Source organism: Otolemur garnettii, unplaced genomic scaffold, assembly GCF_000181295.1.
Source record: "Otolemur garnettii isolate 467f Iridium unplaced genomic scaffold, OtoGar3 scaffold00008, whole genome shotgun sequence".
NCBI lineage: Eukaryota > Metazoa > Chordata > Mammalia > Primates > Galagidae > Otolemur > Otolemur garnettii.
Genome location: NW_003852403.1, coordinates 38788757 through 38806449, shown reverse-complemented (window position 1 = coordinate 38806449; position 17693 = coordinate 38788757). Strand labels below are relative to the sequence as shown.

The 17693-nt window shown below is 35.0% G+C and overlaps 1 protein-coding gene across 3 annotated transcripts in view; it reads left to right on the top strand.

The window, feature by feature from the left end:
* Positions 1-17693, top strand: part of LOC100946261 (protein FRA10AC1) — a 35881-nt gene that overhangs the window by 4382 nt on the left and 13806 nt on the right. For all 3 annotated transcript variants that reach the window (XM_012801335.2, XM_003783713.3, XM_012801334.2), the window contains exons 4-11: positions 227-272; positions 1786-1862; positions 5099-5182; positions 5771-5855; positions 11444-11489; positions 14098-14211; positions 15696-15738; positions 17347-17465. In XM_012801335.2, the coding sequence (XP_012656789.1) occupies positions 227-272; positions 1786-1862; positions 5099-5182; positions 5771-5855; positions 11444-11489; positions 14098-14211; positions 15696-15738; positions 17347-17465 (614 nt within the window). The remainder of the gene's footprint in view (positions 1-226; positions 273-1785; positions 1863-5098; positions 5183-5770; positions 5856-11443; positions 11490-14097; positions 14212-15695; positions 15739-17346; positions 17466-17693) is intronic.

The following is a 17693-nucleotide window of genomic DNA, read 5'->3' as shown; positions in this document are numbered from 1 at the left end:
TAAGTTGCAACTCCTCTTTTATTCTGAATTCCGTTGGCCTGGGGCTGGATTCGAACCCGCCACCTTAGGTGTATGTGGCTGGCGCCTTAGCCACTTGAGCCACAGGCGCTGAGCCTGTGTAAATTACATTCTTTGGTTTAAGATGTTTTATAAATTTAGGGACTAGGGATTTGATTATATTACATAGAATATAGACGTGTGATTTATTTAAAATTTATTTTAACAGGGAAGAAGCAAGAAATAGAAGGTTTCATCTCATAGCTATGGATGCTGTATCCTTTTTATATGTCTGGAATTTTTTTTTTTTTTTTATTGTTTGGGATTCATTGAGGGTACAAAGAATTAGGTTCCACTGATTGCATTTGTTAGGTAAATTCCTTCTTATGTTGTGTCCTGCCCCCCAGAGGTGTGTCATACACTGCTAGCCCCCAACCCTCTCCTTACTCCCCTCTCCCTCCTGCTCCCTTATTCCCCTACCCCCCACCATGTATTGGGTTATCTATTGTCTTCATATAAGAATTGAGTACATTGGGCTCGGTGCCTGTAGCTCAGCAGCAACGGAGCCAGCCATATACCCAGAGCTGGTAGGTTCGAACCCATCCCCCCAGAAATGGTAAATGCTCTCTTACCAGTTTGAAAGTGTCGTATTCTGATTAAATACTGTTAGAACACATTGTGATCAATTAAATCACCATATCTCTTTAATAAAATAGAATATAATCACAGACAATATTATACACGGTAAGATTACCTCTGTTATGTATGAGTTTGGCTCTAGAGAGAGTGCCACTGAGCTTTATTTTAAAAAATAAATGCCTCTGTATCTTGTTATTTTACATTGAAAATATACTTGGCTGTGAATTCTTTGAATGTTAAAAGAAAGCATTAAAAAAACCCTTCTGATTTCTTTTCTTCCTTTTTTTTTAAATTTTTTATTTTTTACTGAGACAAAGTCTCACTCTATTGCCCATGCTAGAGTTCAGTGACATCATCAGAGCTCACAGCATCCTCAAACTCCTGGGCTTGAGATCCTCTTGCCTCAGCTTCCCAAATAGCTGGGACTACAGGTACACACCACCACTCCTAGCTAATTTTTCTATTTTTCTTTTTCTTTTTTTTATAGACATGGGGTATTGCTTTATTGCCTAGGCTTGTCTTGAACTCCTGGCCTCAAGTGATCTTCCTACTTTGGTTCCCAGAGGGCTAGGTTACAAGCTTGAGCCACCATGCCAAGCTTGAGCCACATCTGCATTCTTATGATTTTTTTTTTAATTGGGAAAAAAGCCTTATGTTAGGATATAATACTATAAAAGTTACATCTTCCATTTAGTGGGCTTTATCATAACTGAAATAGCTAAAGTATATTGTATAATAGTGAAAGATAAATTCTATTCCTTACCCTTTTTTAATTTTAGTAACTAGGATTTTTAAATTTTTCATATTGTGAGAGTGGTGGTGTGAGGTTATATGTAGTTTGGCAACAGAAAAGGAAGCTCTTTTTCTTCTCAGGAGTATATTTTATCAGAGGAGTAGTATATACTTAAAAAAACATTCAAAACGTTATTAACAGTATTCAGTAGAAAGTAGAAGCCGTCTACTTCATAATCTTCACTCTTAACAGTTTAATATATACCCTGCTAGATCTCTTTGAATGTGTAAGCATGTATAGTACATATTTGCCTATTTTTAAAAAGCTAAATATACTTATGCTTTTTTCAGTCAGTGATGTATCACGACACTGAACAACTCCTAAGAGAATAAAATCCTTAATTCTTTGCATTTCAGTATCAAAGACATACAAAGTTTATAAATGACTACATTTTATACTATGGTGGCAAAAAAGAAGACTTCAGGCGTTTGGGGTAAGTAAGTATTTGAGGTGTGGATGACTTTACAGACCCACAGCTACTTTTGATTCTGTTCCAGTTCTCTGCTTTCTGTTCCAGTTGTCTTTTTATAATGTAAGGTAGAGATGCCATTCATAAGTTATAGCTAAGTAGCTCTTCATGAATCCCATTACTTTGGACAGGCCTCAGATGGCTTCTTCACCTGCTAATTCCAGGTACAACCCTGGCAATAACAGGGTATGTGAAGAATACTCATGTGTCTTATTGGAAAAGATCTTTGAAATAAGAAAGTTTGTAGACCTCAATGTTCCCAGACTTGCCTTTTGAAAGGTAGGGTAAACAAGAAACATAACTCTAGCATTTCTGGCATCTCAAAGTCCTTTCTATACATAGTATTTGAGGTTCTTCTGTCAGAGGTTCTTGGTTTTGGGTATTTTTTTTCTTTGACATAACAATTTTATGAGTTGGTAGGGCTCTGAGAAATCATACCATCTCATCCACCTTATCAATTTAGCTTTTATCCCCCAACATTCAATTTTTTCTGCCCCCAGACTATTAGTATTTTATCTTGAAGTTCGATCAACCCTTTTGTGTCTCTTCCTCCCTTACTCAGTCTTCTTAGGAACCTGTGGTAAAACCAAGGTATGGAAAACTTTGATATTTATTTGAATTAAATCTCAGTGGATCGGTGCTACTTACTTGGGTTTGATTCTAAAACTTATTTTCACATGAAGGCTGTGTTGACCAGTTTGATGGAAGTATTTCGGATGCATGTGAAAACCCCACACTGTACCCCAGAAGTGCATTAATGTACATAGTTACCATTCAATAAAAAATAAATAAATAAATAAAACTTATTTTCATTCACTTTTCTTTATCCATTTAGTGTTAATTCAGGTTTCTCATCTTAGGTGTGGTAGTGTAGCACCATTGCTAGAAAAAGATTCTTTATCCATTTAACTTGTTTCTGTAGTGGTTCTCTTTTTTTGAATTTTAATTTTTTTAATTGACATTATTGTGTGTATTCATGGGGTACTTAGAATGTTTTAATACATGTAGTATATGGTGATCAAATAACGGTAACACATGTTTGTGTTGGGAACATTCAATATTCTTCTTCTAGCTATTTGGAATTATATATTACTGTTAATTTTAACCTCCTACAGTGCTATGGAACCCTAGACCTTATGCTTCCTATCTAACTGTAATTTTGTATCCTTTATACAGATCTCTCCCTGTTCCTCCCTTCCTGCTTCCTGCCCCTCTTTCCAGCATCTAACATCTCCTGTTCTACTTTTTGCTTCTATGCCATCAGCATTTTTTAGCCTCTACATACAAGAGAGAACATGTGGGCAGTGTTTAACTTCCTGTTCCTGACTTATTTCGCTTAATATAATGTCCTGCAGTTCATTCACGTTGCCATGAATGATAGGATTTCATTATTTTTATGGCTGAATAGTATAGCATGGTATATATGCTGCATTTTCTTTATTCGTATATTCTTGGACACCTAGGTTGATTCCGTATCTTGATTATTGTGAGTAATGTACTTAAACATGGGGGTGCAAATGTCTCTTTAACATAGTGGTTCCCTTTCCTTTGGGTAAATTCTCGGTAGTGGGATAGCTGGATCATGTGGTAGTTGTATTTGCAGTTTTTGAGGGATTGCCATACTGTTCTCCCAACAGTGTATAAGAGTTCCCTTTCCTCTGCATCCTTGCTGGCAGTTTTTGTCTTTTTGATAGTAGCCATCCTAACTGGGGTAAGATGATACCTCACTGTGGCTTTGATTTGCATTTCCTTGATGATTAGTGATGTTGAGCATTTTTTATATACTCATTGGTCATTTATGTGTCGTCTTTTGAGAAATGGCGTTTCAGGTTTCAGATCATTTGCCCACATTTAAATCAGATTTTTTTTTTTTTTTTTTTGCTGATGAAATGTTTCAGTTCCTTGTATATTCTGGATGTTAATGCCCGGTTAGATGAATAGTTTACACATCTTTTCTACCATTCTGTAGATTATCACTTCACTCCATTGATTGTTTCCTTTGCTTTGCAGAAACTTTTTAGTGTGATATAATCCTATTTGTTTATTTTTGCTTTTGTTGGCTATGCTTTTAAGGTCTTTTTTTTTTTTGAGACAGGAGCCTCAAGCTGTCACCCTGGGTAGAGTGCCGTGGCATCTCAGCTCACAGCAACCTCCAACTCCTGGGCTCAAGCGAGTCTTCTGCCTCTGCCTCCCAAGTAGCTGGGACCACAGGCGCCCGCCACAACGCCTGGCTGTTTTTGGTTTTTTTTGGTTGTAGCCGTCATTGTTGTTTGGTGGGCCGGGGCTGGATTCGAACCCGCCACCTTGGGTGTATGTGGCTGGCGCCTTAGCCACTTGAGTCACAGGTGCCAAGCCGCTTTTAAGGTCTTTTTCATAAAATATTTCCCCAAACCAGTGTCCTGGAGCATTTCTCCTATGTTTTCTTCTAGTAGTTTTATTATTTCGGGTTTTATACATATTTTAATTTAATTTTATTTTTTATTTATTTTTTTGAGACACAGTCTCACTCTCACCCCAGGCTAGAGTACTGTGGCATCAGCCTAGCTCATTAGCAACCTCAAACTTCTAGGATCAAGCTGTCCTCCTGCCTCAGCCTCCCAAGTAGCTGGTGCCCATCACACCACCTGGTTAATGTTTCTATTTTTAGTAGAGACGGGGGTCTTGCTCTTGCTCAGAGTGGTTTCATACTCTTGAGCTCAAGCTGTTCTGCCTTGCCTCCCAAAGTGCTAGGGGTTATAGGTGTGAGCTACCACACCCAGCCTCAGATTATATATTTAGGTCTTTCATCCATTTTGAATTGATTTTTGTAGAGGGTAAGAAGTGGGAGTCTAGTTTCATATTTCTGCATATAGATATCCAGTTTTCCGAGCACTGTTTATTGAAGAGACTGTCCTATCCCCAATTAGTGTTTTTGGCACCTTTGTCAAAAATCATTTGGCTGTAAATATGTAGATTAATGTCTGTGTTCTCTGTTCCTTTTCTGTGAGTCTTTTTATGTAGCAGTATTCTTTATAAGTTCCTTTGGAAAATGCTGAAATAGTGTTTATAAATATAGGTACACATATATGTTCACACATAAAACTGCCTATATCTTCATGTATTGTATCTTTATTTAAGTTTTCAAAAATTGTACAGAACTGTTTAACCTAAATATGACTAATTTTGTTTTTATATAAAATTGAAATAGTTTTATCTTCCAGGGAAAATGACAAAACAGATTTGGATGTTATACGAGAAAATCATAGATTCCTGTGGAATGAGGAGGACGAAATGGACATGACTTGGTAATTTTAACCATCAGATAGATGTGTATTGTATCCAGTGCTTCAGTCCTATCTCCCATTCTCTGAGTATTTTCTTACTTTGTCACTTAAGATAGCCAGCTCCTTCATAGGCTAGTTCTGAATTGAAGACAAAAAAAAAATCATGCCTAGGATTATTGAATCTGGTTTGATTCTTTTGGTAATTTTTGGCAGTTTTAACTGATTTCTTATTGCTTAACTTAGTTTTTAAAAAATAACATTTTTATTATACATATTATATGTTGTCTCATAATATGCTATTACGTTCTTCTTTAATTTCTAAAATATTCTGGGATAAAGTAATACCTGAAAAGGTTTTTAAAGTCCAAACATTATAAAGTATAAAAAATGAAGAGTAGTTCTCCTTCTTGTTTCCCATATAATGTTTGGTTTCTCTCCCTGAGAGAACCATTATTAATATCCTAATATTTTATATACATGTAAGTAGTGGGCCTCTTTTAAATCATTAACAGTTATACCATAGGTGTTATTTATTTGACATTGTTTCCAAGTAGCAAACTATGGTTGCATTTCTAAGTGTATAATATTTATATTTTTTAATGGACCTAGGGAAAAGAGACTTGCTAAGAAATACTACGACAAGTTATTCAAGGAATACTGTATAGCAGATCTCAGTAGATACAAAGAAAATAAGGTATGCCTTTACATATTTAGGGAAGAAGATTCTTATTCAAGTATCATACTAATTTTTATTATAATATCATGTCCCACAGTACTCTTTTAAAGATGCTAATTCTAGTCTGTGTTGTTCTGCACCTATGAAGTGTCATTTGGACCATTTAACCTCTGCAGCTGTGGGGTTTACAAAGGGCCTATGGAATTTATAAAGGACAAGGGTGCTTTTTTTTCTTTGTGTACTGAGGCATGAAAAGCCTAAAATTAAACACAAGTGGCTGCTGGATCCTATTTCATCCTGACTCTAGCCTAGAGACTCTAGTGATTATAATGAATGATTTAACACTGTTGAATGATATCTTATTTCACAGATGATGTTTGAAATTAATAGATTTTTAAAAATTGATTACCATTTATAGCAAGACCAGATGCACATCTTCTGTTACATAAATATGCCTATTCCAGTAAAATTAACTTTTCAATAAGTGCTAATTAGTAATGGCAGATTTCCTTTTCCACTTTACATCCTACTTCAGTTAATACTAAAGTTATATTTTTATTCCTAGCTCAAACTTCAGATTATAGCTGGAGAAGGTGATCCAGGAACAGATGATCTCAGAAATGTGAGAAGAGGGAATGTTGCATAAATACTTACATTATGAATTTTGTGTATTTGTACAATGTCAAGAAGGACAACCTATTTAAAAAGCTGTCTTAAATTTATATAGGATAAGGATTTTATTTTTAATAGTCTGATTTTATTAAAACCAAGGTTGGTTCAATAATTTTTTAGTGGTGCTTTGAATATGTGTGTTGTTTCACAATTTCTTATAGGCAGTTGTAATGTTCATTTTGTTTACAAACCTGTGCACTTGGGGTATCCCCGTAATGTCTCAGTTTCTCATCACCTATTTATGGACTCCAGTTTATAGCTCTCATGTCTGTAGCAGCTAATTACCTCCTCTAATCCAAAGCACCGCAGCAGTTGGAAGTATTTGACATTACCATGTCACAAATCAAATATGAAAATACATAATTTAAAGAGAACAATCTTGAAACAAGTTGTATTTTACTGTTAGAACATGATAAGTGATTGGATATGAAGGTAAGTGCAAGTAAGAAATCAGATGTGATTCAAGTTTTGAGTGTGGATACTGAGAGAAATAGGGAATTTGGTGGGAGTTTTTTTGCAAGGAATGTAATGACTTTGGTTTTTGGAATACTGTATTTGAGGTATTGGAGAAAGTCAGAGTAATGCCTTTGGTTCTCCTGCTAGGATGCATTTTCTCATTGTTTGATTTACACAAAGACAATCTTTTATTCACTTAATTAACCAGCTCCTAGCTCGTTTCCTGATTTACAGTATATGGTGGGTACAAAGGTCATCTTTAGAGATTTCCACGTTTGTCTCCTACTTCCATTTCCTTCTTTGTTGCTTTTTCCCATCCACCATTGCAAATTGAGTTGGATCGTTGTATCAGTTAGGATTAAATTCGGCTGCAAGGATTGAGACCAATTCCCAGAAAACACTGACATCTAGCAGTTTATTTTTCATTTACATGAAAGTCCAAGTATAATAGCTGGCTGTGGAACTTTATGTTGTGAAAAGTTAAGATGTTAAGATCTTTCTCTCTTACTGCTTGCATATGTGACCTCTTTGTGACAGAGGGCAAAGTGAGAAAAAAGGCGACTTAGTATCAAACTCTGAGGAACCTCAGCTTTAATCCAAGCTATCAGTAGAAAATATATGTCAGGAAAGAATATAAGAATATATAATTTTTAACTAGTAGGATATAGTATAGTTCTTTTGTTTCATTTCTTATTTACCCATAAGATTATAATCTTATTGGTAAGAGACAGTATTTAATTTAGTTTTAATTTTTATTTTTTTTTGCAGGTTTTTTTTGGCTGGGGCTGGGTTTGAACCTGCCACCTCTGGCATATGGGGCCGGCGCACTACTCCTTTGAGCCACAGGCGCCGCCCCAATATTTTATTTTAAATAATGCCTTTTTTCCTCAGTAGAACATCAAACCCATTAAGTAATTGCTTAATTAGTATCTGTTGAGTGGATTCATGAATGAATGAATGAAAGAGAAAGTTTGGAAACTGTTGCCATGACACATTTGGCTGTACTTCAGTAGACATCCCAACATATGTTGGGTGGCAAGCGATCTCCACATACATATATAGGTTTAAAGTTATTTTGAAATTATTTCTTTTTTTCCTAGACTTAGAGGATTTTATTTTCATTGGATTTTAATCAGAATATTTTGAAATATTTTGAGCCCTCATTTGCATTTCAAAATATAAAATTGCCAAATTCAAGTAATAGATGATAAAAAGTACTGAATTTAAACTAGGCATTGAACACTTTACATAAATCCTCTCGATACAACAATTCTATGAGATTAAGGTTGTTACTGTTCCCATTTTTATACTCCCATTCCTTTATAAAGAGGAAATAGAGAAGCAATTTTACCAGGGTTGCAGAGCTAGTTAATGAATGGCAGAGCTTCTTGAATTGGCTATAGATTGGCCTGATTCTAGAGCCGTGTTTCTTTGGTTTTTGTTTTTTATTTTAAACAGACTTTATTTTTTAGAGCATTTTTAGGTTCACAGCAAAATTAAGCAGAAAGTGCAGAGTTCTTATATACCCCATCCCCATACTCTCAGCCTCACCTACTATCAGCAGTCCCCACCTGGGTTGGGTGGAACATGTGTTACAATTGAACCTGCACTGACACATCATTATCACTTAAAGTCCATGGTTTACATTAGGGTTCACTCTCAGTATTGCACATACTTCTACAGGTTTTAACAAGTGTGTAATGATATATATCCACCACTGTAGTATCATAGAGAATAGTTTGCCCTAAAAATTGTCTGTGCCTGTCATCCCTCCCTCTTCTCTAATCCCTGACAACCATTGATGTTCTTATTATCTCTGGTTTTGCCTTTTCCAGAATATCTCGTAGTTGAAATCACATAGTATGTAGCCTTTTCATATTGGCTTCTTTCAGTTAGTAATATACATTTAAGGTCTCTCCTTACCTTTTCATGGTTTGATGCCCCACTTCTTTTTAGCACTGAATAATATTTCATTATCTGGATGTACAGCAGTTTATTTATCCTTTCGCCTGATAAAGGGCATCTTAGTTGCTTCCAGGTTTTGGCAGTTAGGAATAAAGCTGCTGTAAACATCTATATTCAGGTTTTTTGTGGATATTAGTTTTCAGCTCACTCAGATAAAAAAAACAAAAACAATTGTTGGAGAGCTGAGCTTTTAACCATTACATTAAACTGAACAGAAAAATAGAAAACTAATCTCTTTATCAAAACTATGGTAAGTTAGCATACTATTGTGAAAGGTCTTATAGGGCAGCAGAGACAAATCATTCTTAGCCAAGAAACAGAGTTATATGTAGGAGTGTGAATAGAAGCTTAATAACTTTTCACTTTAGGGCTCCAGCCTGATCCTGTTGCTTTTTCTTCTTCTGTCCCTGGGCCAAACTTTGCCAGTGATAGAAGCCTGAGTAATGTTAGATTTTCTATCAGTGAGAGACTTCTCAGGTTAGGTTGATGACATCAGAGGAGTGGCTTTTTTTTTGGAGACAGAGCCTCAAGTTGTCCCGCTGGGTGGAGTGCTGTGGCATCACAGCTCACAGCAACCTCCAGTTCCTGGGCTCAAGCGAGTCTCTTGCCTCAGCCTCCCAAGTAGCTGGGACCACAGGCGCTCACCACAATGCCCAGCTATTTTTTGGTTGCAGCCGTCATTGTTGTTTGGCAGGCCCGGGCTGGATTCAAACCCACCACCTTAGGTGTATGTGGCTGGTGCCTTAGCCACTTGAGCCATAGGCGCCAAGCCAGGAGTGGCTTTTTACTACTGAACCCTGTGCTCTGTTTCAGAATATGGGAAATACCTGCTTATATCCTTTAGTGAGCCAGAGGAGATCATAGTAATAACAAGTAAGAAATAGTACTTACTGGACATTTACTATAGGGGTTAACAAAGTTTTTTGTTTTTGTTTTTGTTTTTGTTTTTGTTTTGTCAAGGGACAGATAATAATTATTTTCAGCTTTGCTGACAAAATGGCATCTGTCACAGCTATCAAACCCTACTGTTGGAGAGTAAAAGTAGAGCTACTCTTCCCCTAAGAAGAGCTTGGCCTGAGGGGATCTGTAAAAATGGTTCACTATTCACTTGACCCAGAAAACTCCACAAAGTCCTCAAGTCAGGAGGCTCAGATATTCATGTTCACTTTAAGAGCACATGTGAAACTGCCCAGGCCATCAATGGTATACATACACGAAAAGCCACCAAGTACCTGAAGAATGTCACGTTAAAGAAACAGCGTGTACCATTCCGACAATACAGTGATACAGTTGATAGGCATGCCCAGGCCAAACAGTGGGGCTGGACACAGGGTCGGTGGCCCAAAAAGAGTGCTGAATTTTTGCTGCACATGCTTAAAAATGCAGAGTAATGCTGAACTTAAGGGTTTAGATGTAGATCCTCTGGTTGTTGAGCATATCCAAGCAAACAAAGCACCCAAGATGTGTCACCGAACTTACAGAGCCCATGGTCACATTAACCCATACATGAACTTCCCCACCACATCAAGATGATCCTTACTGAAGAGGAACAAATTGTTCCCAAATTAGAAGAAGAGGCAGCACAGCAGAAAAAGATATTCCAGAAGAAACTGAAGAAACAAAAACTTAAGGCACAGGAATAGATACAACATAAAATAAATGCAAATAATAGTTTAGGAAAAAAAGTAGAGAAAGTAGACATACATAAATGAGTATATGTAGTTATGTTCTAATAAAACTTTATTTATAAAAACAACAGACCTGCGTGCCATAGTTTGTTAATCCATGAACTGCTGTTTACTAATTAGTATTCTGAATGCTTTATATATACTTGTATTATCTCATTTCAGTCTCTTTACTCAAAGAAGTAGGTACTTACATCTGTACTTTACATATGAGGAAATGGAGGCAAAAGGAGATCATATAATTTGCTCAATACTATATAGCTATGAAATGGTAGAGTTAAAATGTAAACCTAAACCTGAGTCTTAAATAGTGTACTTTTTTGCTCTGGAATATATTAATATACTTTGTCTTTACTGTACTATATAACCTTTTTAAAATTTTCTAGTCAATGTCATAGAATAGGATATATTATTACTTTTTATTTTAGAATATAAAAGTATAGGTTTATTTTATATTAGAAAGAGGGAAGAGAGTGGGGGAAGAGATGAGTAAGAGAGAAGAGAGCAGATAGCAGGGAGTGAGAGAAGGGAAGATGGGGGACAGGATATATTCTTTATTAACTTAGGTATCTTGTGGCTTGGCAACTATAGCTTTTCAGGTATTTTAAAACTAAAAAAGGTTGTTCTTAACAGATTAAGTTGGTAATTGTTCAGTGTGTTTTCAAATACATGGAGTCCTATAAAATAAGAAGCTGTCATGATGGGAATTACATTTATTTTTTAGGTTGGCAAATGTTGTTATTATTGATTCCATGTTTAGATGTATATATAATTTAAATGTAATATTTAAATTTACTTTGGCATAAGTGTAATTTTTTTTTTAATTAGTTTGGATTTAGGTGGCGAATAGAAAAAGAAGTAATTTCAGGAAAAGGTAATTCTTTTTGTAAAGTTTTACTTTTTAATAGAGTACAGCTTACTTTGTTATGTTATTGAACTCATTGGCTAAGATTATTCCTAACATACACAATATATGATCATCTAAGTTACAGATGGATTCATGATACGTTATTAGCCAACGTCAGAATGTAATACTTCAGTGATTTTTACCTTTAGATTTTACCTTTAGAGGCCAGCTACAGTGCCTCGTACCTGTAATCTGAGGCTGAGTCTAGCGGATTGCTTGAGGCCAAAAGTTCCAGACCAGCTTGTGCAAGAGCAAGAACTCATCTTTATAAAAAATAGAAAAATCAGCTAGGTGTAGTGGATTGTACCCGTAGTCCCAGCTGCTCAGGATGCTGAGGCAGGAGAGTTGCTTTAGCCCAGGAGTTTGAGGTTGCTGTGAGCTATGACAACACTGTAGCCCAGGCAACAGAGTGACACCCTATCTCAAAAAAAAAAAAAAAAATTGCCCTTAAGAACTTTCAATTGAGTATATGCAGAGAATGTTTAAAGAGTTGAAGATTTCATAGCATGAAAACTTTCCACAAATGAATGCTTGATTCGTTTCCTTTTTTTAAAATCAATTTTTGGAATAATGAGTTGGCATTATTATATTTTGGCCAAATTCATTATTTTGAAAGTAGATATTAAATATCACTTGGAACCCAACAGAACTTCAGACATGCTAATTCTCATTCTGAGGGGTTCCTGAGATTAAGCCCAAGTATTTAGTCTAACAGCAAGAGACCAAATATTTTATAGGTTATCAATAAATCCTTTTCTATGCATTTTTATAATCTATTTATATTTTTTTCTGAAAATTATAAATCTCTATAGTGTTTCATGTTATAAAATTAGCTCTTTACTGACTAATTGCATTTACAGTGTTAATATTTCTGACAACTATATAGTAACATTTCAGAAATAATTTTAAAACTGAAAAAAAAGTTTTAAACTAAAAACAAAGGTCATATTTTTAAATGGTTAAATATTTATGCTATCAGTGTATCTCATATTCATCTTCCATAAGTTGGATATGTTTTATGTCAGGTGTCAAATAGGCAACAAAATAAAACTAAACAATAGGGTTTTTTTTTCCTATAAATAATAAAGGGATCAGCCCATGAAAGCACTTTAGAGGAGAAGATAAAGTAATAAATATAAAGCTATTTTTAACTTTCGTTAGGGTTAGATTTTAGCTTATATTTTATGTAAAATAATAAATCCTAGAATGTCTGTCACACTTTTAAAATTTTGTTCTTTTATCAAATGGGATTTTTAGGTAAGTTTAGAATGCTACCTTTTAAAAAATTGGTAACTGAAATTCATATAACTGAATGAAGGACTAGCTGGGCAAGATTGATAAGCTACTAATGTGATTTCTTTTATAAAGTTATAATTTTGTTATTGCCTTTTAATAACAAAGCCATTACTAAATATATAAATTTAATAAAGTATTCATTTGTAAGGAATAAAAAGAGTGGATTTAAAAGTCAGCCTTGGCTCGGTGCCTGTGACTCAAGCGGCTAAGGCGTCAGCTACATACTCCTAAGGTGGCAGGTTCGAATCCAGCCCAAGCCCGCCAAACAACAATGATGGCTGCAACCAAAAAAAATATGGGCATTGTGGCAGGCGCCTGTAGTCCCAGCTACTTGGGAGGCTGAGGCAGGAGACTCACTTGAGCCCAGGAGTTGGAGGTTGCTGTGAGCTGTGATGCTACGGCACTCTACCCAGGGGGACAGCTTGAGGCTCTGTCTCAAAAAAAAAAAAAAAGTTAGCCTTTGGATAATAATTTTCTAAATTCATTTGAATAATTTCTTACATTTTTATGAAAAGGATTTTTTGGTTTCAGATTTGCTTTGTGTGCAAATTATTGTGACAAAAATTTGTTTTTGTTTATACAAATGAAAGTTTAATCTTATCTTTTTCTGCCAGAATAAATAATTATTAATAGTTTCTCTTTTGGTTCATCATTATTAATCCTTCGGGGGGAAGTTTTAATAGATAGTTGATGTGGTAACGCGATGTTAACGTTAGTGTCAGGTAATTACAAATTGAGAGTATTATCTTGTATTGAGAGTATTACTGTACTTTACCTCAAGGGGCTAGAATTTTAAAATGTGTTTTCAATGTCCATTTATGTGAGTATTTAAAATAAATATTTTTATGTTAATACTTTAGAATATTAAAGTTTCATTACCAATAAATATTGAAAGAATTCATCCAGATATAAGTGCTGGTGCTTTGGAAAATGCATTTATTTTGGGGGGGGCTGTTAGTGTGTACTGTTACTCTCACTTTCCAGAGTATGAGATTCCCTAATAAGGAGCCAATAAAACTCTGTATCCAAATATAAAGTCTATCAAGCAAAAATTTAGTGACTGATTTTCTTGTAGCCCTTCAGCTCTTTGATTTGATACTTGTTTGTAATTAGATGTGTGGAACATACTGTAGTTATTGTGGTTAGTTGTTTTTTTAATGCTGACTTTATATAACTAAGAATTTATGTATTTTGAACATAAATGTTAGAGATGACACTTGGTTATATAGATACCTGTTATCACAGACTACCATTGCTAATGTTCCTTTCCTTGTTGCAGGTCAGTTTTTCTGTGGAAATAAATGTTGTGATGAAAAAGAGGGCTTAAAGAGTTGGGAAGTTAATTTTGGTTATATTGAGCATGGTGAAAAGAGAAATGCACTTGTTAAATTAAGTAAGTTGACTTTGACGGAGTATATGATTGATTTTTCCAAGTTTGTCTTTAATTTACATTTAAAAATACATAGACTATTTAAAATTCAATTAAAAATTTTAACTTATCTTCCTGGAAGTGCTCTTTTTCCTCAGAGTTCCTCAAAGTCTCAAAGAACTTCTGAGCCTAAAATGTTTATATTCTTAGCATTATAGTGACATTTTGGTAAAACAGTTTTAATGTCAAATGTAAACTGGTGGCTGGGCACGGTGGCTCACACATTGTAATCCTAGCACTCTGGGAGGCCGAGGTGGGTGGATCGCCTAAGCTCACAAGTTTGAGACCAGCCTGAGCTAGAGCAAGACCCCATCTCTAAAAATAGCTGGTTGTTATTGCAGACACCTATAGTCCCAGCTAGTTGGGAAGCTGAGGCAAGAGAATAGCTTGAGCCCAAAAGTCTGAGGTTGCCGTAAGCGTCATGATACCAGGGTACTCTACAAGGGGGTGACAAAAGTGAGACTCTGTCTCAAAAAAAATGTAAACTGGTAATTTGTAGTATGAAGATCTGTTGCGATTAACTTGAGAATGTCACCCAAGTTACTTGGCAAAGAGACAGAGTATCAGAAAAGGTAATGTAAAATCTCACATTAGTTATATTTTATTGTTGTGGTATGAGTAATAATTCACTCCCTTTTACAGTGCCAAAAAAGAAACAATTTAGGAGGCATAAATTCTTGATTTCAGTCTTATATTTTATTGTTGTGGTATGAGTAATAATTCACTCCCTTTTACAGTGCCAAAAAAGAAACAATTTAGGAGGCATAAATTCTTGATTTCAGTCTTAAAACTTCAGAATACAGCAGTTTCCTGTAATATGCATGTTGTAGAAGCTGTCATTCCCACTAGTCCTCATGTGTCAGCTGCTCCTCTCCCTCATCATGTTGATGGCCTAGAGCCTACTCTGGGTTCTGAGTAAATCCACCTCAGAGTTTTCTGCCTATTCTGCCACTTCTGCCCATTCAAGAATGTCCTCACATGCCACTTACACCTGTGTAAGTGCTCATGAAGAAAATTCAGCCAGTGTGGATTGAGATTAAGACAGAAGAGGCCGTAATTGTGGAACTTTTTCAGAAGCTCCTTTCTATTTGAAAGTTCTTTGAACACTTCAGAGGAAGTGATTATACCCACATTATTATTATGAGATGTCTTTAATATGAGATACACATTAACGCTGCCTATGGATCACTGTTTTTAGAATTGATGACACATTTTTCTAAAGTATTTAGAATATTTTCAATTCTTAAAGCATTCTAATATTTTCATTATATATATGTATGCATTTTTGAGGTGGTAAAAATCAAAATGGTTTTGTTTAGATTACTTGTTTTCTCTCTTGTAGTAAAGGAATTTAAAGAGAAAATGTTTGATACTAAAAGTAGAGTAACAGTGTAGTCATTCAAGTTTAGCAATTCAGTGGTGTCTTATTTTTTTTTTTTTTTTTTTAGGATTATGCCAGGAATGTTCCTTTAAATTGAATTTTCATCACAGGTAATATTGACTCTTAAAATGCTGTTCTTAATGTTTAGTAATCTTAGATGTAGTAATTTGCCTGTACATAGTATCTAAATGTAGACTGGGTGGTTGTAGTTGAATTAGTTGACTGTATAGAAAACCAGACATTATTGTATGACCACTATACCCATTTCAGATGTTAAAATCAGACTCATATTGAATGAGCTCAAATATATCTACCCAAGCAAATATGTGGAAGTATTAGTGACCTGCCATGTGGAGTATAGATAAGATCATGGGCTTTGAAATCAGACTTGGCCATTTTTCTAGGCTACTCCACCTCTGTAGGCTTTTTTGTGGGTAAGCTGCTTAGCTTCTGAAGACTCAGTTTTATCTGTAAAAATGAGGATACTAAGATTATTGTGGAGAGTAAATGAAAGCGCATGTGAAATGCTTGCCATAGTGCCTGGCGTGTGGTAAGCCATGCATAGTCCTGATTTGAAGACATTCAGACAAAATCTGGGCGACTTGCAAGTGTGGTGGTCAGCTTTCGTGTCCTGAGTAGTTTTCGCAACTTTATAAGATATATATATATAAGCATATTAATTTTTAAACCATCTTTATTATATGTACCTTTCTAGCATTTTAGCTGTTAAAAATATGAAGTAATAATTTTTTATTTCTTAAAATTAGCAGGATTTTTTAGATTACTTGAAAAGTGTAAACATCTCTTTCCCCTTTCTATCAGTGACACAGATGTTTTTTGACCTTGACTTTTGAAATTCATTTCAAAATTGAAATGATTCTTAGGAAAGAGGCAAAAGTGATTACTATCTTAGATAGTAGGTAGTATTATAGCACTTGGTATATGTACCTTAATTTGGAAAATTTGTCAAATGAGTTTTTGAAAGAAATCTTTTTCTTTGTCTCTCTTCCTTGCCAGTCTAATTTTAGCATTATCACCTTCTACTATTTAAGATTTCTTTTTTTAACCGATTAAAATTAATTGTTTACCAACCTTGTTACTGTCAACTTTGTAAACCTTGCCTAGAAGAGATAAGGCTAAAGCAGTAAAAATATAAACGATAAATTCTCTGAAGTTGATACATGAATTAATAATAAGCCCCTTCATCTTTATTCTATTTGTGCTATATTCCTTTATTCTTAAGAGAAGAAATTTCTATTGACTAGTGGTTTAGAGCTGTTATAGCAGTTTCTTCATGTTCATCCTTCTTCAGCATGTAGGTGAATATGAATTATGTGGAAGGAGGTGAAATTTATTTTTGTAATTTTGTTTTAAATGGCTAAATGATAGAATATATAAAGGAGGAAATAAGTAAAACTATGATTGATATTTACTAAGGTTGCATATAGAACTTATAAAGTATAAAAAATAATACTTTGTCTCAGAGTGTTTAGCCTTCATTACCTTCCTGGTCTTAATATATAATAATTTAAAATACTTTTTTTAAATTAAATCATAGCTGTACGTAATTTAAAATACTTTGTAGACCCATTTTAAGGTCTTTAAAGTAAATTACATTTTTAAAATATTTTATCTGTTTTTTATTGTTAATTAGTTTTTATATTTTGTAAAGTTTCATTGAAAAAAGCAAATTTAAGTTTATATTGTTTAACATAAAGGAGAAAAGAAATCAAGTCAAAAAAAAGAAAGGACAAAAGCAAAAGAGATTGTGAAGAGTCATCACATAAAAAATCCAGATTATCTTCAGCAGAAGAGGCCACCAAGAAAAAGGATAAAGGTAAAAGGAAATTAAGATAATGGTATTGGCTCGGCTCAAGTGGCTAAGGCACCAGCCACATACACCTAAGGTGGCAGGTTCGAATCCTAGACTGCCAAACAACAATGATGGCTGCAACCAAAAAAACCCAGCCAGGCATTGTGGCAGGCGCCTGTGGTCCCAGCTACTTGGGAGGCGGAGGCAGGAGCCTTGCTTGAGCCCAGGAGTTGGAGGTTGCTGTGAGCTGTG